This window comes from Polyodon spathula, chromosome 2, assembly GCF_017654505.1.
Source record: "Polyodon spathula isolate WHYD16114869_AA chromosome 2, ASM1765450v1, whole genome shotgun sequence".
Lineage (NCBI taxonomy): Eukaryota > Metazoa > Chordata > Actinopteri > Acipenseriformes > Polyodontidae > Polyodon > Polyodon spathula.
Window position 1 is genome coordinate 73286780 of NC_054535.1, and position 19778 is coordinate 73306557.

At 37.8% G+C, this 19778-nt stretch overlaps 1 protein-coding gene across 4 annotated transcripts in view; it reads right to left on the bottom strand.

Annotated features, from left to right (window-relative positions):
• Positions 1-1422: 1422 nt before the first annotated feature.
• LOC121300231 (probable global transcription activator SNF2L2) overlaps positions 1423-19778 on the bottom strand; it is a 51843-nt gene continuing 33487 nt past the window's right edge. For 2 of the 4 annotated variants that reach the window (XM_041228739.1, XM_041228731.1), the window contains 6 exons: positions 13678-13895; positions 11187-11292; positions 9406-9507; positions 8492-8621; positions 7436-7572; positions 1423-2255 (listed from right to left, as the gene is read on the bottom strand). In XM_041228739.1, the coding sequence (XP_041084673.1) occupies positions 2220-2255; positions 7436-7572; positions 8492-8621; positions 9406-9507; positions 11187-11292; positions 13678-13895 (729 nt within the window). In that variant the 3' untranslated portion in view covers positions 1423-2219. Of the gene's footprint in view, positions 2256-7435; positions 7573-8491; positions 8622-9405; positions 9508-11186; positions 11293-13677; positions 13896-17638; positions 17882-19778 lie in introns of those variants that run through there. The other 2 variants (XM_041228754.1, XM_041228746.1) reach the window with 2 other exon arrangements.

Genomic DNA, 19778 nt, shown 5'->3' on the forward strand with positions numbered 1-19778 from the left:
TTGATAACAACCTACTGAACATTGATAGTGTATTCATATTCAGATCAGAATATAATCATTTCTGTTCAAAACTTGAATTAGGGCTGTCAAACCTCAGTGTAACCATTTTTTGGAACTGATAGAATACCAGCAATAACATTTGTTTGATGATTTCCACTTTCATTTTTGGTGGCATATCATCTTTATAGTTTAACAACAACTTACACTAAACAGATCATTCCGCACTGCTATAGCACGGATTGTTGTATTTAGCTTGGTTTATGACCTTACAGTGTACTTCAATTTCGAAAAGTGTACTTTAACATTTTTATTTGTATTGCTGCCTGTGGCTAGAAGGTTCATTTTGCGAAAAAAAAGGCATGTTTAGCAAGCAGATACTGGAACTCAGTCTAACAGTAGATACAAGCAACCGTCTCCCGATCCACTGAATCGGACCAACATAGAAATGTACAAGCTGTCATGAACACATTGGTCCCACCATCAGGTAAAAAATGCTTTTTTCCTAGATATAAAAGACAACAGTTCTCATCAAAATTATGGAATTTTATTTGCCTTGGGCTATGAGTTACAACCAAAGAAATTGTGCAAAGAAAGCAAAAATTAAGTACACTTTAGGGAAGGGTGATAACCAGCATGATCACACATCAGACATGTTGGAGGAGGGGGGTCACCTTTAACAGTACATCAAACAAGATGCACCATTTCAGAGTAACATTTACACACACACACACACAAGCACGCATGCACGCACGCACACACACAGGCATGCGCGCGCACACACGCACGTGCATGAGCGCACGCACACATGCATGCACACGTACACATGCATGCGTACACACACATGCATGCCCGCACGCACGCACGCACACGGAGATAACAAAGAGATAATTGTCATTAGCATTAAAAATCCAGAAACAAAAACCATTTAAAGCATGTTACTCAGTTTAACAAGCACAAAGCAAATATATGATGAAGCAAATATATTTTAATCCAAACATTTAACAAAGTCATATGTTTAACCAGAGTATAAAAATATCAATAGCTGCATGGCCAAACAAGAACATACAATCACTAGTGGCCACATTATACTGTTTATACCTTACCCGGCCATGTAACTAGTCTTAATAAACACAGAACAGATTCATATGGTCATATGGTGCTTTTTCTTTGCATCGTACTCTCATTAAGATAATATTTTGTAGTAAAGCAAACAAAACTAAATTCCATCTGGGTATTTGGGGTTTTGGGTTTAATGATGTAGAAGGTTAAGAAACGACTGTCACACGGGCTGGGTATACTGTTTTCAAAAAGCTGAAATGTTTGGGAAAAGCAGATGATACTGTATGCCAATCAAGGGCCATAAATTTGCTAGCCATAGAAAACTGTACCCCGCCATGGCGGGCCGGGGGGCGGGGGCCCCCATCGCTCCCATCTTATTTGCGTAACAATATTTTTTGCTTATTTGGTGATGTCCATTTATTTGCTAACTTAAATGGCTGACAACTGTGCAGTATACAGGAATACAGGCTAGCAGTACTAAAGCTTAACTAATAAAACAGGCTGCAGATAACAAAAGGGGTTTACAGAAACTGAAACTAGTTACAGTATAACTAAAAAATATGACCCATACAATTTTTTATTAACTTCATGAAGCCTGGGTAGAGCTGGATTTATATTGTATGCCAATGTATTCAAAGTCAGACTCACAACAATATCAGGACAAATTGAAAAGAAACTACTTCTTGAATATACTGCTATACAAACTGCTTTTTTTCCATAATGACCACAATTCCACAAGGACACAGTTGTATTTTAGTGAAGTCAATTCTTACCCGACTGGAGTCTACTGTCTTTGTATAGCTTTATAATGTTCTTTTGTTGAACAAGCTTACATTTGGATTTGCTAATTTAAGCTTAAGTTACCTTTTTTTTTTTTTTTTCTTGCATAAGTCAAGAGTATAAACAAACACAATGTATTATAATTGGTCCCATGACTTATCATGGGTAACATGCACAAAGTGCACAATGAAACAGCTTGTCTTGGAGACCAAGTTGGTCTCTGACTGGTTTCAACATTAAGATAACAATGATTTGGATCGAGCCTATAACTACCCAAGATTAGAGCAGGGGCACGGGGATCATAAACATTTTTGTAAGAAAAATGAACGAAATAAAGAATAAAGCACATCAGTCGAATCTTAGAACAGCTCTTCTTTTGATCACTCATCGTCACTCCCACTTCCGTCTGATTGGTCCTGGAAGCAGAAAAAAACAAATACAAACTCGGTAATGAAAAAAAACAAAAAAACAATCCAGTTACCAACATCGTTTTACTGTTATTATTATACATTTGAGAATCAGTCTAGGCTTTTTGTGACATACTTCCAATTCCTATGTCACTATTAACACTATAAGCTGGGAGTGGATTTAAGAGTTTGCAATCATTCCGAGTGGTTCTGAGTTCTGTTGCTGCACAACAGAATAATTATAATTTGTCTCAGAGTGGCCTTTACCCTGTTCGTCTAGAGCAGTGGTTCTCAACCTTTTTTTATGGAAGACACACCCGGGCACACCACATAATATAATCTTAAAACTATAGTTTAATCACAGATAGTACTGCTTTTTATATTACTAATTGTACATCAGCAATCAGTGCACTGCATTCCCGACGGGCAAATCATTACTGACAAAAATAATAAAAAATACCATTATAAACTTATCAGTGCAATTGCAATCAGATTGGTGATTGAGGTTTAAACTGGTTTTAAACCTCAGGTTTAAACTTCATATTGTCTGTTGCAATTGCACCATCATGTTTCAGGATAAACAATGTATCCATGCTTTGACTAAAGACATGGCATAAATTTAACAAATGACAATCTTAAACATTGCAATGAGCACTCCTATTCAAATCGAGAACAAAACACTTAGTATAAAACAAACAACTGATTTAAGCTAATATAGCATTGTACTAATTTTAAATTATTAATCAAACTATTAAATCAAATAAAAACTAGTTTAGCCTCTTCAATTTATGTTGCTAATTAGGCATTATAAAAGCCAAGAAAATCCATGTCAGAATGCTCAAAACTGAAAGCACTGATCTGCTTATTTGCCTCCCTGGCGCATCAGCACACACAACGGCTGCGATGCTGGCTCCGGGGATCAACCACAGTGCGGCCTCCCCAGTGCATTAGCATGACAACCATCTGGATTGAGCTAAGTAGGGTACATCTCTGGGGTCTTCAAGTGGGCACCTTCCATCCTCAGTGTTTCGTCGACTAGCCCACCACACCTCAAGAGGGCTCGATGGTGATTCTGGCGTCCCAGCATCACCCCCCTCCGTCCCCCGCTCAACTCAGCCCAGCTTACTTACCTGTACATCAGCGTTTCTTTCTTTCTATTGTGCTTGAGATCCCCAGCCAGAATCTTTCCGTCTCAACCACAGCCAGTTGCTGCTCCTCTCTGCTGCTTCAGATAAGTTCTTCACTTCTCTTGGCCACTGAATCCGACGTCTCTGAGAAACCGGGTTGTAGAGTATGCCACAAATCCTCGACAACCCACTTCCATTGGGTGAACCCGGACTCTCCATCCTCGCTGTTCCGCTTCAGTGGCTAGTTGAGCATACCGCAGTTTCTTCCTCTCGTACGCTTCATCTACAGCATCCTCCCATGGCACTGTTAACTCTACCAGGTGAGCAAGGCGTGCTGATCCAGACCACAAGACAATATCTGGTCGAAGGTTAGTGGTGGCAATCTCAGGTGGAAAAATAAGCCGTTGACCAACATCTGCCAGCATTTTCCAGTCTCTAGCAGCTTCCAGTTGTCCTGGGCGAGGACTGGTTTTAACACCTTTTCTTGGTGGTTGCTCTCCTGGGTGGAGGAATGTTGTCTTTTGTGTGTAATGTTTTGATGGAACAGGTGGCAACTTATTGGTCAGGTTACGCTTGTCTTCCATTGCTAAGGCCAAACATCGCAGCACCTGGTCATGGCACCAAGTAAACCGACCTTGGCTAAGAGCCACCTTACATCCTGTCAAAATGTGCCTTAATGTTGCAGGTGATGAACACAAAGGACATGAGGGATCCTCTCCTACCCAGAGGTTTAGGTTCTGTGGTGATGGGAGAACATCATATGTTGACCTGATGAGGAAACTGATCCTGCTCTGTTCCACTGACCATAGGTCTTGCCACTCAATCTTGCGTTGTTCCACACTCTCCCATCTCATCCATTCTCCCTGCTTGGCCTGGGAAATGGCCTTTATACACCTCATCCTCTCCTCCTGCTTTTGCAACTCGTTGACTACCAGCTTCTTCCTTTGAGCGGGGGCTGCCTTGTGCCATGTAGGAGGAGCTGAACTGAGACCAAGACCCCTTCTTCCATGCTGAACTTGCCCCATGATATCACCAATTCGAAGGGCAGCCTTAGCATCTTCCACAGCTTTCCTTGCAGCCCACTTTTTTCCAGTTTTCAACACAGGTGCTGCCTCCCTCACGCATTTGTTGCGTGACTCTACTAATGTCATTTCCAGTCTGACCTTGGCGTACTTAAATTCCTCGGTTAGAGCGGAGACTGGTAGCTGCAGTATTCCGTTACCATAAAGTCCCACTCTGCTGAGGCAGAGTGGAACTCCCAACCATTTCCTGGTGTATGAACTGATTAAAGCTTCCAGCTTCTCTACTGTTGTCAAAGAAACCTCGTACACAGTCAGTGGCCACAGCAACCTCGTCAGAAGACCACAGTGAAAGCACCAGAGTTTTAGTTAAAAAATGTTTATCAACAATATATGCGGATGCACTCTAAATGTAACTGAAAATCGAAGTGAAATTAAAAACTACTGGTGTTGTGCGTGCTGCTATTCATAGTCTGTTATGAAAGGCAAAAAAATAAATAAATAAAATACTGCGACACCTGTGCCTGTTTTGTGGCACAGAGGTGTTTAATCTTTGGGGGAACTGTTGACAGTGACACTCGGAGTTCTTTCTTCCACAGATCACAGCCGCTCTCTTTGTTCTTAATGTAAGTAAAGCTTGAAAATCTTAACTCACACATGTAAGTTGTAGAAAATGGCAACAGAATTGAGACAGCAAGACTTGAAAGGTTGGGATACCCATTTCCGACCCTCAACCAGAAGTCATCCAGCGGCCTGTCGTCATACTGTATCCTCAAAGTGCGATCCATCCTCAATTCAGCGAGCTGATCTAAAGCAGACATGGACACATTGTTTGCGTTTTTCAATGCAATTGAACCAAAGGGGTATCGGACCCAGTCAAAATCATCAGTATTAATTCCCGCAAAGTATATGTTGATTTTTTCCTCCAGAATCTGCAAGTCTTCTGACACACTTTTGAGAAGGCTGCAGCCACCGGCTTATGCCCTATTTGTCAGGGGGAACATTTCCATTGTGCCTTCCGATACTTTGGTACGCCAAAAGGACAACTTTGCCCTAAAGCCATTCATCTTATCTGTGCTGGAAAGAAGATTCTCGTTTCTGCCTTTTATTTTCTTGTTCAATTCATTAAGATGGCTGAACACATCAGTGAGGTACGCAAGCTTTGCGCACCATGCCATATCAGCAAATAAATCAGTGTAGCACTTTTCCGCGTGAGAGCCAGCGTACCTCTGTGTGTACAACAAACTCTGGTGTTCTGCTTCAGTTTCTTTACACAGCATGTAGAAGAGGTGATATTTCAATGGACGTGTTTTAATAAAGTTCACTAATTTAACTGATTCATTCAACACTTCAGACAGATCGTTCGGCAGTATTTTAGCCAAGAATGCTTCACGGTGCATGAAGCAATGTGTCACCATCACATCAGGGTTTTGTTCCCTTACTTTGCTGACGAATCCCTTCATTTTACCAGCCATTGAGGCCACCCCATCTGTACAAACACCTATACAATTTTTCCACTCGAGGCTGGCTTCCTTAAAGTACGTTGCTGTTACACTAAATATTTCCTCCCCGGTGGTGTGCCTTGGCATTTCTTTGCAAAAAAGAAAATGCTCTTCATTTCTCCCCATCTATGTACCTCACATTTGCATGTCCACTGATATCTGTTGATTCATCTATGGCCAATGAAAATTTTCCACTAGAATGAAGTTTATCAAAAAGTAATGTCTCGATATCTCCAGACATGTCATCAATGCGCCGATGTATTGTGCTGTCTGACAGGGGAACCTTTTCAATTTCTTACTGCCTGAGGACCCACCATTCTTATAATTTCTTTGCAAGCAGGTAAGGTTACGGTCTCTGCTATAGTGTGTGTTTTTTTTGTTTTTGCTACAATTTCAGCTACCATGTAGCTTGTTTCCAGCGCTTTGTTAGAAACAGTTGTATAGTCCACCATCATTCGCACTTGCTTATCTTTCTGCTCTTTCAGACACTTGAAAAAGTAAAGTTCTTACTGACAAGATGCTGGTGTTTGGTTGTAAGATGACGCTTTAACTTGCTTGGTGCCATGGCACCGTTTGAAAGTTTCTCCCCGTGGAAGAGGATAAGAATGTTCTCTCGTTGACAAAAATCCAAACTGCAAATAGCTCTCGCAGAATTGTCGAGTGACAATTTTAGCTTTCTTAGCCTGACATTCAGTTTCATCATTTGTTGATGTACATTCACACGATACAACTAGATCTCTTTTTTGTAGCTACTTGTCTATGTTGTGTTGACGCAAAATTCACTGGCACTTGCGTTGTTTTCAAAACAACTGCGATCTATGGTCGCTATAGTTACGTCTCACGTGACAGAAACACGCCATTACGTCGATATCAACCATAGATATAGCTATCAGCCTACTTGGTGTAATGTTACTTGCTTATAGCTGATTATTATATTTTTTTAAATATACAATACAGAAGCGTGTGTTTGATGAGTTAATAGTGAGCAACATTGTATTAGTTAACGTTAGCTACGTATTTCAAACATGTATGAGGGCTTTATGTAAATGTAACGTTTGCTAACTAACTTGGCTAACGTTAGCTAGCTAGCTAACAGTAATGTTTTCATTTTTTTCCATGAAACACCTGCACACGTCCCACGAAACCCCGGTTGAGAAACACTGATCTAGAGAATCCTAAATGCTGGGCACTGAACGGCCTTTCTCATTCCATTCAAATCATGTGACCTTTCAACTCTGCCAGTCCCACCTCTTCTACATTAAAACAGACAGAGAGTAAGTGGGAGTAGCAGAGTTGAAAGGTCAGACTGAGGAAGGCTGTTAGGGTCAAGGCTCTTAGGATTTTCCAGACAAACTTTGTTCAGCATGTTTGTGCTGTGATGTAGCAGATGCAGGTAGTTTTGGTTTTCATGAGATAGAGGTTTTTTTTTTTGGTTTTTTTTTCTCATTATTAGTAAGATTCTTTCACCCATATATTGTGTTCTGTAAAACAGATTTATATTAATGAGTAAAAGTGAAGGGAACCCCCCTTCCCAGACATACATTATCATCTTGCTCTTCCTCGCTCTCATCGTCGCTCACAACTGGTTTTGCTTTTATTCGACTTTGTCGCTTCTTGCCTTTGTCATGCCTCTTCTCTTCTTTCTTACCAAGCTTGATTTTTACCTTAACTGCTTTGGCTGAAAATAATAATACAAAAAAAGTATAAGCACACTAAACAAGTATTATTTTATGTTAAGGTACTGTATTTCACTGCCAAATAAGTAACACAACAAAGATGATGATACAACACATTCAAGTTTTAATGTGAGCAGCATCTGAAAAATACACAGGAACCCTTCAATACACTTGCTACTTGATCCTGCACTTCTAAGCGTTTTCCATGTTAAATTAATACATTATTTTTTAGCATTCTTTTCTTGATTAAACTACACATTTATCATGATTTACCTTGGTTAACCATGGATTTAACAATGCTATACCATACTCTGATTTACCAAAACTTTTACTACAGTTTACTATACTTTGTTATGCTTTTATACCACGATATACTAAGTAAATCTTTATCAGGCACTATTCTCACCCTCTGGTCCTTGTATAGCACTTTCACCAAACACTAATCAAGGAGCAGATTATTAGAGAATTAGAAAAAAAAATTATATTGATTGAGGAACAAAAACAATGTCAGACCGGTATTTTTTGAAAGAATTGCCAAAAACTTAATCAGTGCAACACATACTGGACAGAGTAGTCATTGACGAGAAGTACGATATGAAATCAGTGGATTTATTAAATTGACGAAGAACGAAAAATAACAACATCAGAAGTTTTGAGACTATTCATTTTTTTAGACCAATCAACCCCTACATGTATCCCTAGATAACCTGACTTGACTGGCCCTTTATCAGGCAAAACTGAGTATGCACATGATAATAAACCACGTGGAAGCATGGGCCTGAAACTCTGTTCTTACCAGTGTGAACAGGAGCATGACACGTAATAGCATAGAAGTGAATCGTGTTTAGAAAGTGCGTTGTGATTTAAAAAGCAAACAGAATCCTGTTATAGAAGCAACAGTAATGAAGCATCAGGACTTACACTCAGATTCAGATTCCTCATCTTCTTCATCCTCATCGTCAACACTGTCTTCATCACTCTCATCTTCTTTAGCAATCTTCTGCCTGGCGCTCTTGAAAACAGACTGAAGAACAATGGAATCCTCATAGATCTGCATACACAGAAGCAGAGAAGGCAAAGAATTGTCAAAGACTGGGGAGCAATGTATTTGTGTAATTTCTCAAAATTACATCCCACTATAAAACACAAAATTCTTGCATAAAAACTTGTTTACAGGTGTTGGTAGAAAAGCCTGATGGCCTCCAAACATTTCAGTTTTCAGAAAATGATATCTGATTGGTAATATGAAGCAAGGACCTCAACAAAATGAAATTGCTCGTCCAGGATACCCCCCTTTTTAACTCAGTTATGTGCTGTACTTAAACTAACATGATCTTTCTCGAAGTACATTTAGAATTGCAGACAAACTGTTAATAATACATTTTCCAAACTACTGTATAAATATTTAGGATGTAATGCAATCCCTCTCTCACCTCAAGACCAAAGATTGTGTGGTTCATAGTCTTCTTTTAATCATTCTCTTAAAATTGTATGTTTACATATTATCGTATGGTCCCAGAAAGTAATGTCTTACAATGTGAAACCGGGTAAGATGTGACAACTATATAACCCCTCGATGGGACAAACACCAGTATCTTCTGGCAACAAAAAAGATATAAAAATAAAAAAGTGAGTAGGGCCCCTTAAGCCTAGAAAGTTTGGGAACACCTGCCTTAGAAGATGAAGATATAAAGATATATATATATATATATATATATATATATATATATATATATATATATATATATATATATATATATATATATATATATATATATAAAACCAAAATTCTCTAAGCACTGCAATAACAGTATTTGCCACAAGAGGGCACAAACCTGTGATCCCTCCAGATTGAAAGTCTGAGCATTGTGACACAGAAGCATGATATCCTTCTCCAGGTCTCCTACACTCCGGTATTTGTGGTTACGAACTCTTTCCTAAAAAGACCAATCATCATAAATGCATTATTTCAGACCCTTTAGTAAATAACGTATACAGTTCCAATATATCTTTTCACATATAAGTAGGCTTATGGTAGTATAAACAACACCAAAACAATAACAAAACATTTGTGTTCATGTATAGATAATACACAGAAAAACAAATGTAGCTGTTTTAAGTGAGAGGTTAAGTTCAATACACTGACACATTTTCCCTGGTGTATTCATTTAATGTAACATTTGGTTGTTATCATAACCCTGGTTACCTGAAATAGAAATGTAACCATTACTAATGGGTATTTATCCTAATAAATTAATTTAATATGAGACCAAATGACAAATGATTGCTGATATGACATGCATTAATGGAGGCACTAGCCGAAATATTTGTTTACTTGAAGGCTAGAGTTTAACCTGATATGGCAGGAAGTATTAACATGATGGGTATGCCTACAGGGTTGCATTTATGTCAAATACGTTGTTTCCATAGTCAAGCCAACTCGAGTACACGCCCCGATTGCCCCTCCAATGCTGCGTTTCCATGTTTTTGTAAAACTCGAGCTGGGCTCCAATTCGGATGCGTACCCGAGTTCTATGGTACCATTTCACTATGCAGGCTGGACTAAATTAATTCTGAGCAGAAAAGACGTCACTAAATCATGGAATCCCAGGTCTTAGCAACAATCTCTAAAGCCAGTGTCAGCTGCAAATAACGGTTACAAAAACAAAATAATAGCTTACTTGTAATTTAATTGTAAAAAAAAAAGATTTAACATGACAGCGCATTATGCAATGTCCACTATCACAATGTCAATAACGATGACACAGTAATCTGGTTACCTGGTTACCATCTGGTCATCTCTCGCGATTACATGAGTGAAGACTTGTCTAGCTCACGTAATAACTCGAGAAACTCAGGACACCCTGGAAATGCAATTTTTTTTAGCCAACTCGCGTTATGTCTCAACTCGAGTTTTGGAAAATTCTGGCTAACCCGGGACAGCTTGAGTGCACTCGAGTTGGCTTGACTATGGAAACGAGTTAAAAGTGAAGGGTATCAGGGGCTCCCTAGCAGCGCATCCAACAAATGCGCTCCACGCGGATGTGCCCTATAGCCTGAGGATCGCAGGTTCGAGCCCAGGCTATGTCACAGCTGACCGTGACCGGGAGTTCCTAGGGGGTGGCACACAATTGGCCGAGCGCTGCCCGGGTAGGGAAGGCTTAGGTCGGCAGGGGAATTCACGGCTCACCACGCAGCAGCGACCTGTGGCTGATAGGGCGCCTGTGGTTCTGAGTGGAGCCTCTTAGTTCTGTGTTGTCCTCTGGCACTATAGGTCGGACGGCCTCGCTGTAGATCCAAAGCATGTAAAATGACAGATTGGCAGGAGCATGTCTCGGAAGACGCGTGCTCCAGCCTTGGGGGGGTTGCGAGTGGTGAGCCGAGGATAGAGATAATAATTGGGCATAACAAATTGTGGAGAAAAACCGGGGTAAAAAATTGTCGATGACTACATTTATAAAAAAATAAAGTGAAGGGTATTGTTGCATTTTGCCTGAGGAGTTTTCATAATGCTGAATATATAAAGTCAGATCAGCTCTTTACAATAACAGAAATACAGATAAAAGTATAAGTGTCATGCGTCACGGTATTTCGGGATTTATACCAGGGCTCTTACCTTTATCTTTTTGAAGTCTACAGGTTTTCTGATCAACTCGTAATATTCAGGGAGTTCTTTTCTAGATGGGAGCTGGTAGAAAACATCGCTTAGCTGGCGACTCGCTCTGTAAACACAATAAATGGATGTATTTGCATTCATGGCTGTAATACACATTGGATGTGTGTGTTACCATGTTTTTAATTTTTTTTAATGGTTTACCATGCATGTCTGTATGTTACCTTGCTTACCTGTGTTTACCACGATTTCACTGTTTTACTATGGTGGTAATACTGTAGTTTAGAAATCAGATGTAAATTATTATATACAGTGGCTCTCAAAAGTATCCCCCCCCCCCCCCCCCCACCTTGGGCTTTTCCATATTTTATTGTGTTACAACATGGAATCAAAATGGATTTAATTAGGAGTTTTTGCCACTAATCAACAAAAAAAAGTCCATAATGTCAAAGTGAAAAATAAAATCTACAAATTGTTCTAAATTAATTACAAATAGAAAATAGAAAATAATTGATTGCATAAGTATTCACCCCCTTTGCTATGACACATCTAAATAAGCTCTGCTGCAACAAATTGTCTTTAGAAGTCACATAATTAGTTGAATGGAGTCGACCTGTGTGAAATTAAGGTTTTTTTCACATGATTTCAAGTTAAATACACCCGTTTCTTGGAGGTCCCATGGTTGGTTAGTACATTTCCTAACAAAAACTACCGTTTTTTTTTTAATTTTTTAATTTTTTTTTTACATGAAAATACATATAGCGCCAGACTTCTGTAATTTCTATCAATGGGCATCAATGAAGTTATTTTCTGTCAGGAAATCAAATAAGTCTTTCCATTGAATAAGCACAAATAAATCAGTGTCCAATTCCTTACATACCAGTTTTGATTGTACGTTCAGAATCGGAGTCTCTGATAACCAGCACGGATTTTAAATGTTTGTAGTCAAATCACCCACACAATCGTCTGATTAAGTCCTTGTGATGCACTGAATATAAGGTGACCATATGGCTCCGTGTTCAGCAAGACAGTTCAGGCTTTTCAACTCACAACCCAATGCACTCTGGTAAGCATACTCTTGCTTCTCTTAAAGGTAAAAATAGTACCTGAGACAGATAAAACTTGCAAGTTGCTATCTCAAACTGTCCCACTGAAAACAGAGCCATATGGTTACCTTAACTGAAGAGAACATTAGTACTTCTATTACAAACTACAGGACTACTTTAAGAAGGATAACAATTTTTTGTAAAAATGCTGATGACAACAGCTGATAGCAAAAGTGCATCCTACAATTGTGGCCGTAAGCACAGGTTTAAAGCTGTTTTGTACATCGGTACAGAGATCCCGAGATTGGCGTGAACAACTTGACCTTCCATTTAAGATTTAATATACATTACAAAACCATAAATAAGTGCTACACATGTATTTATTTATTTATAATAATAATAATAATAATAATAATAATAATAAAACACTGACTGGTAATGTTACTCTACCTAACAATACCAAAACCACTGTTTTTTCTTTCTTTCTTTTTTTTTAAAGCTAATATTCAGAACATAGTGTACAATTAAATTGTTCAAAACTGTTGGTAGATGGTCTTTAAAAATACTTTACATTTTTTTTTTTTTTTTTTTTAAAAGCAGTAGCCTAAATGTCGCATTGCCTATTAAAATGAATGTACCCTCAAGTTCAATGTACAAAAAAAAATGTGTACCTGCACTGTGCCACCACTGAACCACCTTGACAGATGATTCAGTGGTGGAATAAAGTGCGGCTGCATTTTTACCGCCATTTCCCATTTACACTTCAAGTGATACCGCATCACTGCCGCCACGGACACGGTACATTGCTTCAGTGTAAACATGCCTCTGAACTGTTTAATGATTAACTGACCGCCTTGTTACGAACAAGGTGATTACACTGCCTACTAAGTCACCGCATTACTAACATTGTAACTTCTCTCACAGAAACATGGTCCGTTTGACCACTGTCTCAGTCTTTTATCACACACTGATGTTCACGTGCATTAAACAACGTTATATATATATATATATATATATATATATATATATATATATATATATATATATATATAAAATGGGGATTGATTTTATTCTTAATACAAGGGCGGTAAGACGCTACTGATGTGTATCTGGGTAACGGATATCAGAGTGCTGACTAAGTGTATTGTCACTCAGGGTAATTTTTCTAATCATGATCTATAGCTGTTACAGTTTTTTCTAATTTGTTAATATTGTATATAACCACCTATAGCAGATTCCCAAACTAAAGTATCACCACCACCAAAAAACAAACCACACTAAAAATAGGAAATATTGGTTTTGAAAAAAAAATTGGCAACTGTTGGTAAAGAACAATTAATGTTCATAATCACATTTATGTTCATAATCATATTCCCCTTTGTGTTTGTGTTAACTGCACCAAATACCAACAAAATCTGAAATGTGTGAAGTTTTTATTGTAAGCTTACCCATCCTTGTAATTTATTACAGTATCAACAATGGCATTCATCTGCTTCGTCAGTTTAGGTGGGTTTGGAGAGAGCTTTTCTGCTGGAGGTCTACCTCGCCTCTTCTTCAGTTTTTCTCCTTCCTCCTTTCCAGGATCTTTATCAACATGTCGTCTACGCTTGCGTTTCTTAAGGCGGATTTCCTCCTCCATTTCCTCCAAGTTCCCGTCCTCCACTGCCTATCAAAACACAGCAGAAATAAATTTAGTCTTCTGTACTTGAAGTTTTCCAGAATATATTGTTTCTCTCTAAAATGACAACAACCAAAAAAGGTGGAAAAGGAACTGACACTTCTACAATATATCCTGGCATACATTTGGTGAAATGAAACCTACCTACAGTACTGACATTTTTTGTTTTAATAGCAGTGCCGCTTCCTCCTTTTTTCATATTTGGTCTAACGTACAATTCTCTTGAGTGTGATACAGTAGGTGAAGTAACTTGTGCTTGTTGTTAGATAGCCAATCAAAGGTAATAGAGTGCTATATTCTTGTACAGGTACCACTTTTTGCCCTCTCCTCACAGACCTGCATGACGTACAGTACAGTACAAACAAGCGTAATGCAGCTGTACATTTTCCAATAGGTGAGAAAAAGATCACAAAAAACAACAGCACTGAACCAGCAAATACTTATTGTGACTTACTACATTTAATAATAATGAAAATTAAAAGAAAAACACACGAGAACAAGATATATTAATTAATAGTACAGTACATTTGCTTTACTTTACTTGACCTGACTTCTCAAGTATAAGCAATACATTTGATAATTACATTTCAAAGAATACAATGTTGAATTTTACCACTAAACAACTTCTGTCAGGTGAATACTTAGGGTAGCTAATTTTGTTAAAAACACAATTTAGCTAAGATAATTCTACTGGTTTATCTACTAGTTAGCTCCTGATAGGAATGCCTTCCTCTTTGAAATGCAATGTTTGTGTACAGTCAGTTACAATAACAGTCAATTATTTTAAATCATGTTCAGTAAATTATAAGCTGGTTTAAAAAGTCCCTGGTTGTAATGTAGCAGAACATTGATGCTCTAATCTATAGATACTGAAGGATTTAACATAAGGTTTATGTTTGAAGTTTTTAGATGCGCTGTAAACACGTACATTAGTTCTAATGTACAGAAACTAACAAACATATCGGTACTTACAATTACTGTGTTCTTAGAAAATAAGCCAGGAGCTATCTATGATCCCTGCAGCTCAAGTTTTCAGCTTACAAATCTAAATACTGTCACACAGTTCCATGTAGGCTGCATTTAAAAAACTGTGCTTCACTGGTTACTTTTTGCAACAAAGGCCATGATGTCATACCTAGAACAGCACCAATACGAAGGATTTGATGTTATTTGACGCAGACATCCTTTCAATCACAATATTAAGCAGAACTTCCAAATACTTTGATCAGAGAATTACTGAAATTAAACCAGACCCTCCACATGCAATGCCCTCCATTTAGTCTGCCGTCAGTCAAGGGTGAAATACATACAATATAGTGGCAGCATTGCAGCGGTCGGGAAACGTGTGTGACAGATTTCATCACTATTTTTAATGGGAAAAGGCCAAGGGAATGTAACAGAATTGATAATTACTTTCAGGCTTTATTTGCTAGCTGTTCATGACATTTATAATACTGTGCAGATTAAGATATACACAGTGCACATATTAGCATGGAATTCATTCAAACTGCTTCCAATTTACACCTTTCCGACCACCAACCCCTCCCCATTCCTTATGCACTTTCTGGCAACATACGGTAATGCCCACAGTCAGTTTCGGAAAATGCCATCTGAAGATGCCAAATCACAGCAGCATTTAAATATGCTGGACCAAAAAATGATGCATCCCTGACATTATGTTATATAAAAAAAGTTGCATCAACCTGTGCAAGTCAGTTTCAACCAAAATGAGTAAGCAGACACAACCAACTTCGGTAAAGGGCAGATGGTAGGTGTGAGGCTGCCAGATTCTCCTGTGTCCACATGGAACGGTCTTAACTTCCTACCCAAAAAGAATCTCACAATGCAGATATGGGTCTTCACTTTCAATTTTTCAGAACTTTTCTGAAGTCTCTTGAAAATGATCCCAATACCTGAAACAATTCAGTCCGACTTTAATTCTTGTTCACCTGCAAGGTTCTGTTTTATACGTTACAAATGAAACAGGTTTCATGTTCACATAATTTGCAAATTAATGTATTTTGGTTACACAATTTTTTCATTATGTTTCAATATTTTTGACATGCCTCTTCTCAAAAATCAGAGGGCTCAGTTTTCCCACGCAATGTTATACATGCAGACTGTACACGCAGTGAGGCTGCTCTATAGTGTTCACAGTTACCATAATTAAAAAAGAACAAAAAAAAAACAAAAACAAAAAATAGTGTGCTACTGTACAGTGCCGAGAAAAAGTTTGTGAACCCCAGTGATAATTATGGAAATTTCATAGTTTTACCATGACACCCTTCTTGAATCAAAATACTTTTCTTAAATATCCAATAGGGTTTATATTAACCAATTCCATGTCTTCATGTCTTTTGAAACAAAATGGTGTATGAATTAGACAAACGTTTAAGAATCTGCAGAGAATAGCTACCTTGTTATAGACAGCTAGCTAAATTAAAACAGCCTAACTATGTTCACCAGTTGCCTTACATTTTTATGCTATTAAAAAAAAAAAAAAAAAAAAAAAACTTTACCTGTTCTGAACCTAATTACTTATGTATAATATTATTTTACACCATCAAATTATTTTATTAGGGAATAGTTATGTGCATTATTATAAAATTTGGAGGTCAGCACATCACTACTGTGGAAGAAAACAGCATATAAATTCTAAAAAAGGCAACGTGGGATGGAAAGAAAACTGTATTTTACTTTAAAGAGATGATTGAACATGGATTTGGTTAGCTTTAATTCAAATACTAAAAAGATTAAGAACCACAAATGAAAACAGTAAATAGGATTTACGTATACCAACTGTTTATACCAATAAAAAGAAAAAAAAAAGAATTCTAAAATTCCACACAATTATGCTGCCCATTGTATACGAAACAAGAGACCAAATACTTGTTCCTTTACTTCAATTCCAAACAAAAAGTACCACCCGTTAGGTAAAAAGCAGACTCGTTTAAACCTTCTATAAAAAAATTTAATTAGCCCTTTGTGTAATCTTTTTCTCAGAGCTTTTCTCTTGCATCTCATTCCACTTTCACATGGAGGTATTCACATTGTTAACCTTTCCATCTCCTGTCTGTAGACAAGATTAGCTTTTTCTTTTCATTTTTTGCAACAAATACTGCTAACATTGATGATCATGTAAATAAAGACGATTACATCAAGGCCACATTACACATGACGATTTGCAGGGAAAGCAGCATAAAGAAAACACATCAAGTAGTGGCAGGCATCTCAGCTTCATTAAAAAAAAAAAAAATCACCAGTGAGAGTTTAGCTCCACAGTCTGAGTTCTATTAATGTTAGAATCCGGAGTACAAACACAAATGCAGGTCCTCAGGGACTCTATGGAACAAGGCCTAATAAGGAACAGCAAATCTCCATCACAATCCTTCAGTATGCAGATAACCATTTGTAAAAGGATACAAGATCGGTGAGTACAAGAAAAGAAAAAAAGAAAATCTCCATTAACATTCATTCGACTGCGATAGGTTTCCTGTTAAATGCTGCTGTAAAAAGCCACACATCAGAGATGTGGATTTTTTCTGCATAAATCCAGAGGACAACAGATCATGTAAAACAACAACTGCAGCACGCATACTGTCATGATTCATGCTGAATACTGTTCACAAGCACGACGCTGCCTATGCTGTCTGTGATCTGTTGCACACCTACACATGCCTGTGATGTAGCCCTGCTGAATCTTCCAGATGACAATAAAGAAGGATATTTACCTTACTGCAATCAGCAGGCCGGCTATCAGAAATCACAGTTAGAGGGGATAAAATTAACAACCCGGCAAAGCAGCGTGCAGCTAGTCTCTTCATCAGCTGATCAGTAAAGACAGAGGGCTGTGGGAATGCTGTTTTCATATACAAGTCATTTTATTTTTCTTTCTGAAAAGGTTATACTGAATGGATTGTGGTCTCCTACTCTGCTGTTTCATTCTTCCCACTGCAAGGCCTGAAGCCTTCCTCCTTCTGCTTGTTTTAATGTTGACTACTACTTATCTGGATTTTTTTGGTGCTGTTTAAGCTATCAGATTTTTTTTTACTTGGCCTCATTTTGGATGTTGATTGCAGAATAAGAATGACCACTGGATCTACGTGTACTTTAAGTATGATGCCTGGGACAGAGTTTATCAGGATCACATATTTGACTGTTGAACCTGTCAATATTTAACTTTACAGTTGCCAGTAGATTTTTAACTACAGTATTTGTTGTAATGTTTTTTTTTTACTGTATGCTAATATATTTTGTGAGCTTGGGACAAAAGAAACAAAATGACTAACTTGTTGGATCACAAAATGTCATGCCCTGTATTTTTTCAATACATGTGGTTGATCATTTGAAATATCTATGGAAAAGCACAAGTTAACAATTTTTCTTTAACAAACTCTCTGGGCGGATTAAATTTGGGGCCTGATAGGAAAATTATGATAAAACAACATTTTTGGAAAAACATGTTATTAGTAACTTATTTATTATTTGTATTTAAATAACTCATTTTGGTTTCAGGGCATATAGATCTTCTAATAGCTAACGAAGGGCGGGTGGCAACAGAAGGTGCCAGTGTAGTAGTGTAGTTATGTTTTATTATATCAGACTGCAAGGCTCATAGTTCCTTTATTACTAATGGAACTGTCAATTAGGTATGCAAAACAATGACTTACACTAATACCATCATTTTCAATGTAATTCTTTTTACTGTTAGTAATGAGTTTGTTCCATTTTATGCTCCGATGGATAGCGTGCACCATGTAGCCACCCCAGTATTATTTTTTTTTTACATTCACAAAGCAACATGATGTAACAAATACAATACACTAATTATCACTGGCACAAAAAAAGCAGATGAGTCTACATCAGTTGCATAATAAATCTTAAGTTTTTCGACTGAAACAGTGAGTTCAAATACACCGCTGCAAGTCTCTTGAACAGCTGTGATTTGATTTACATTACCCGTAACGGTGGCTCTACTACAATGAAGCAGACTTGAAATAAATTCTAACAAATATATCTTTACTGTAAGTTAACGATTTAAAAATCACACAAATACTGTTAAAACAACAGTCTTACTCCCTGCAACTGATGACAGCAGTTCTACTGCAATCTCATTTATTACCTATTGTCTACCAAGGAAGTGTCAGCAGCTCTGCCACACTTTTCAACAAGCCCTTTGCTTCTCAATTCCGTTTTAGTATTGTGCACACCTGCATGGGCTACACAGGCAGCAAAGGAACGTTTATTCCACAACCAGTGAATCACATGCAGACATTTCAAATACAATGGTACTAATCAAAACATGTACACCTTTGTTTTGCATCAAAAGTGGTGTGGAGGGGGTTGGGACTGGGGTTGTGTTGGCAGGGTAAAAAAACAATGATCGCCCGTTCGCCCGAGGCTTATTAAAACTAATGAGAACTAGTTGATGTCTGTGTCTCTGTAGTCCTGTGGGCAAGTGCTTAAAAAAAGTGCACAGATATGCTCTCACGTTTACAGGCTTGAGTTTGAAAAATGAAGGAAAAGTCAATTTTCTAACAGGGGTGTAGCAGTGGTGAACAAACATTCATAATGCTTACACTCACTCAGAACTGAAACCTCCCTTCATCTTCCCTTGTCATGCCAACATTTTTGAGATACGCGAATGCATCAGTGTTCCGTTGAATTTTGTCTGTGTGATTATCTTATGCTATTGATTTATTCATCGCTGTGATTTAACTGTCGGTATAAACAACATGTGATTTTTAGATATCAAAACAGTATAAAAACTGCCATTTCCAATTATGTATTTATTTTTTGAAAAAGCTCAGTTACTTGAAAACAGCAATTATTTGGAAGGTCAATCTTTAATCACTGTAAAATATTAAAGTA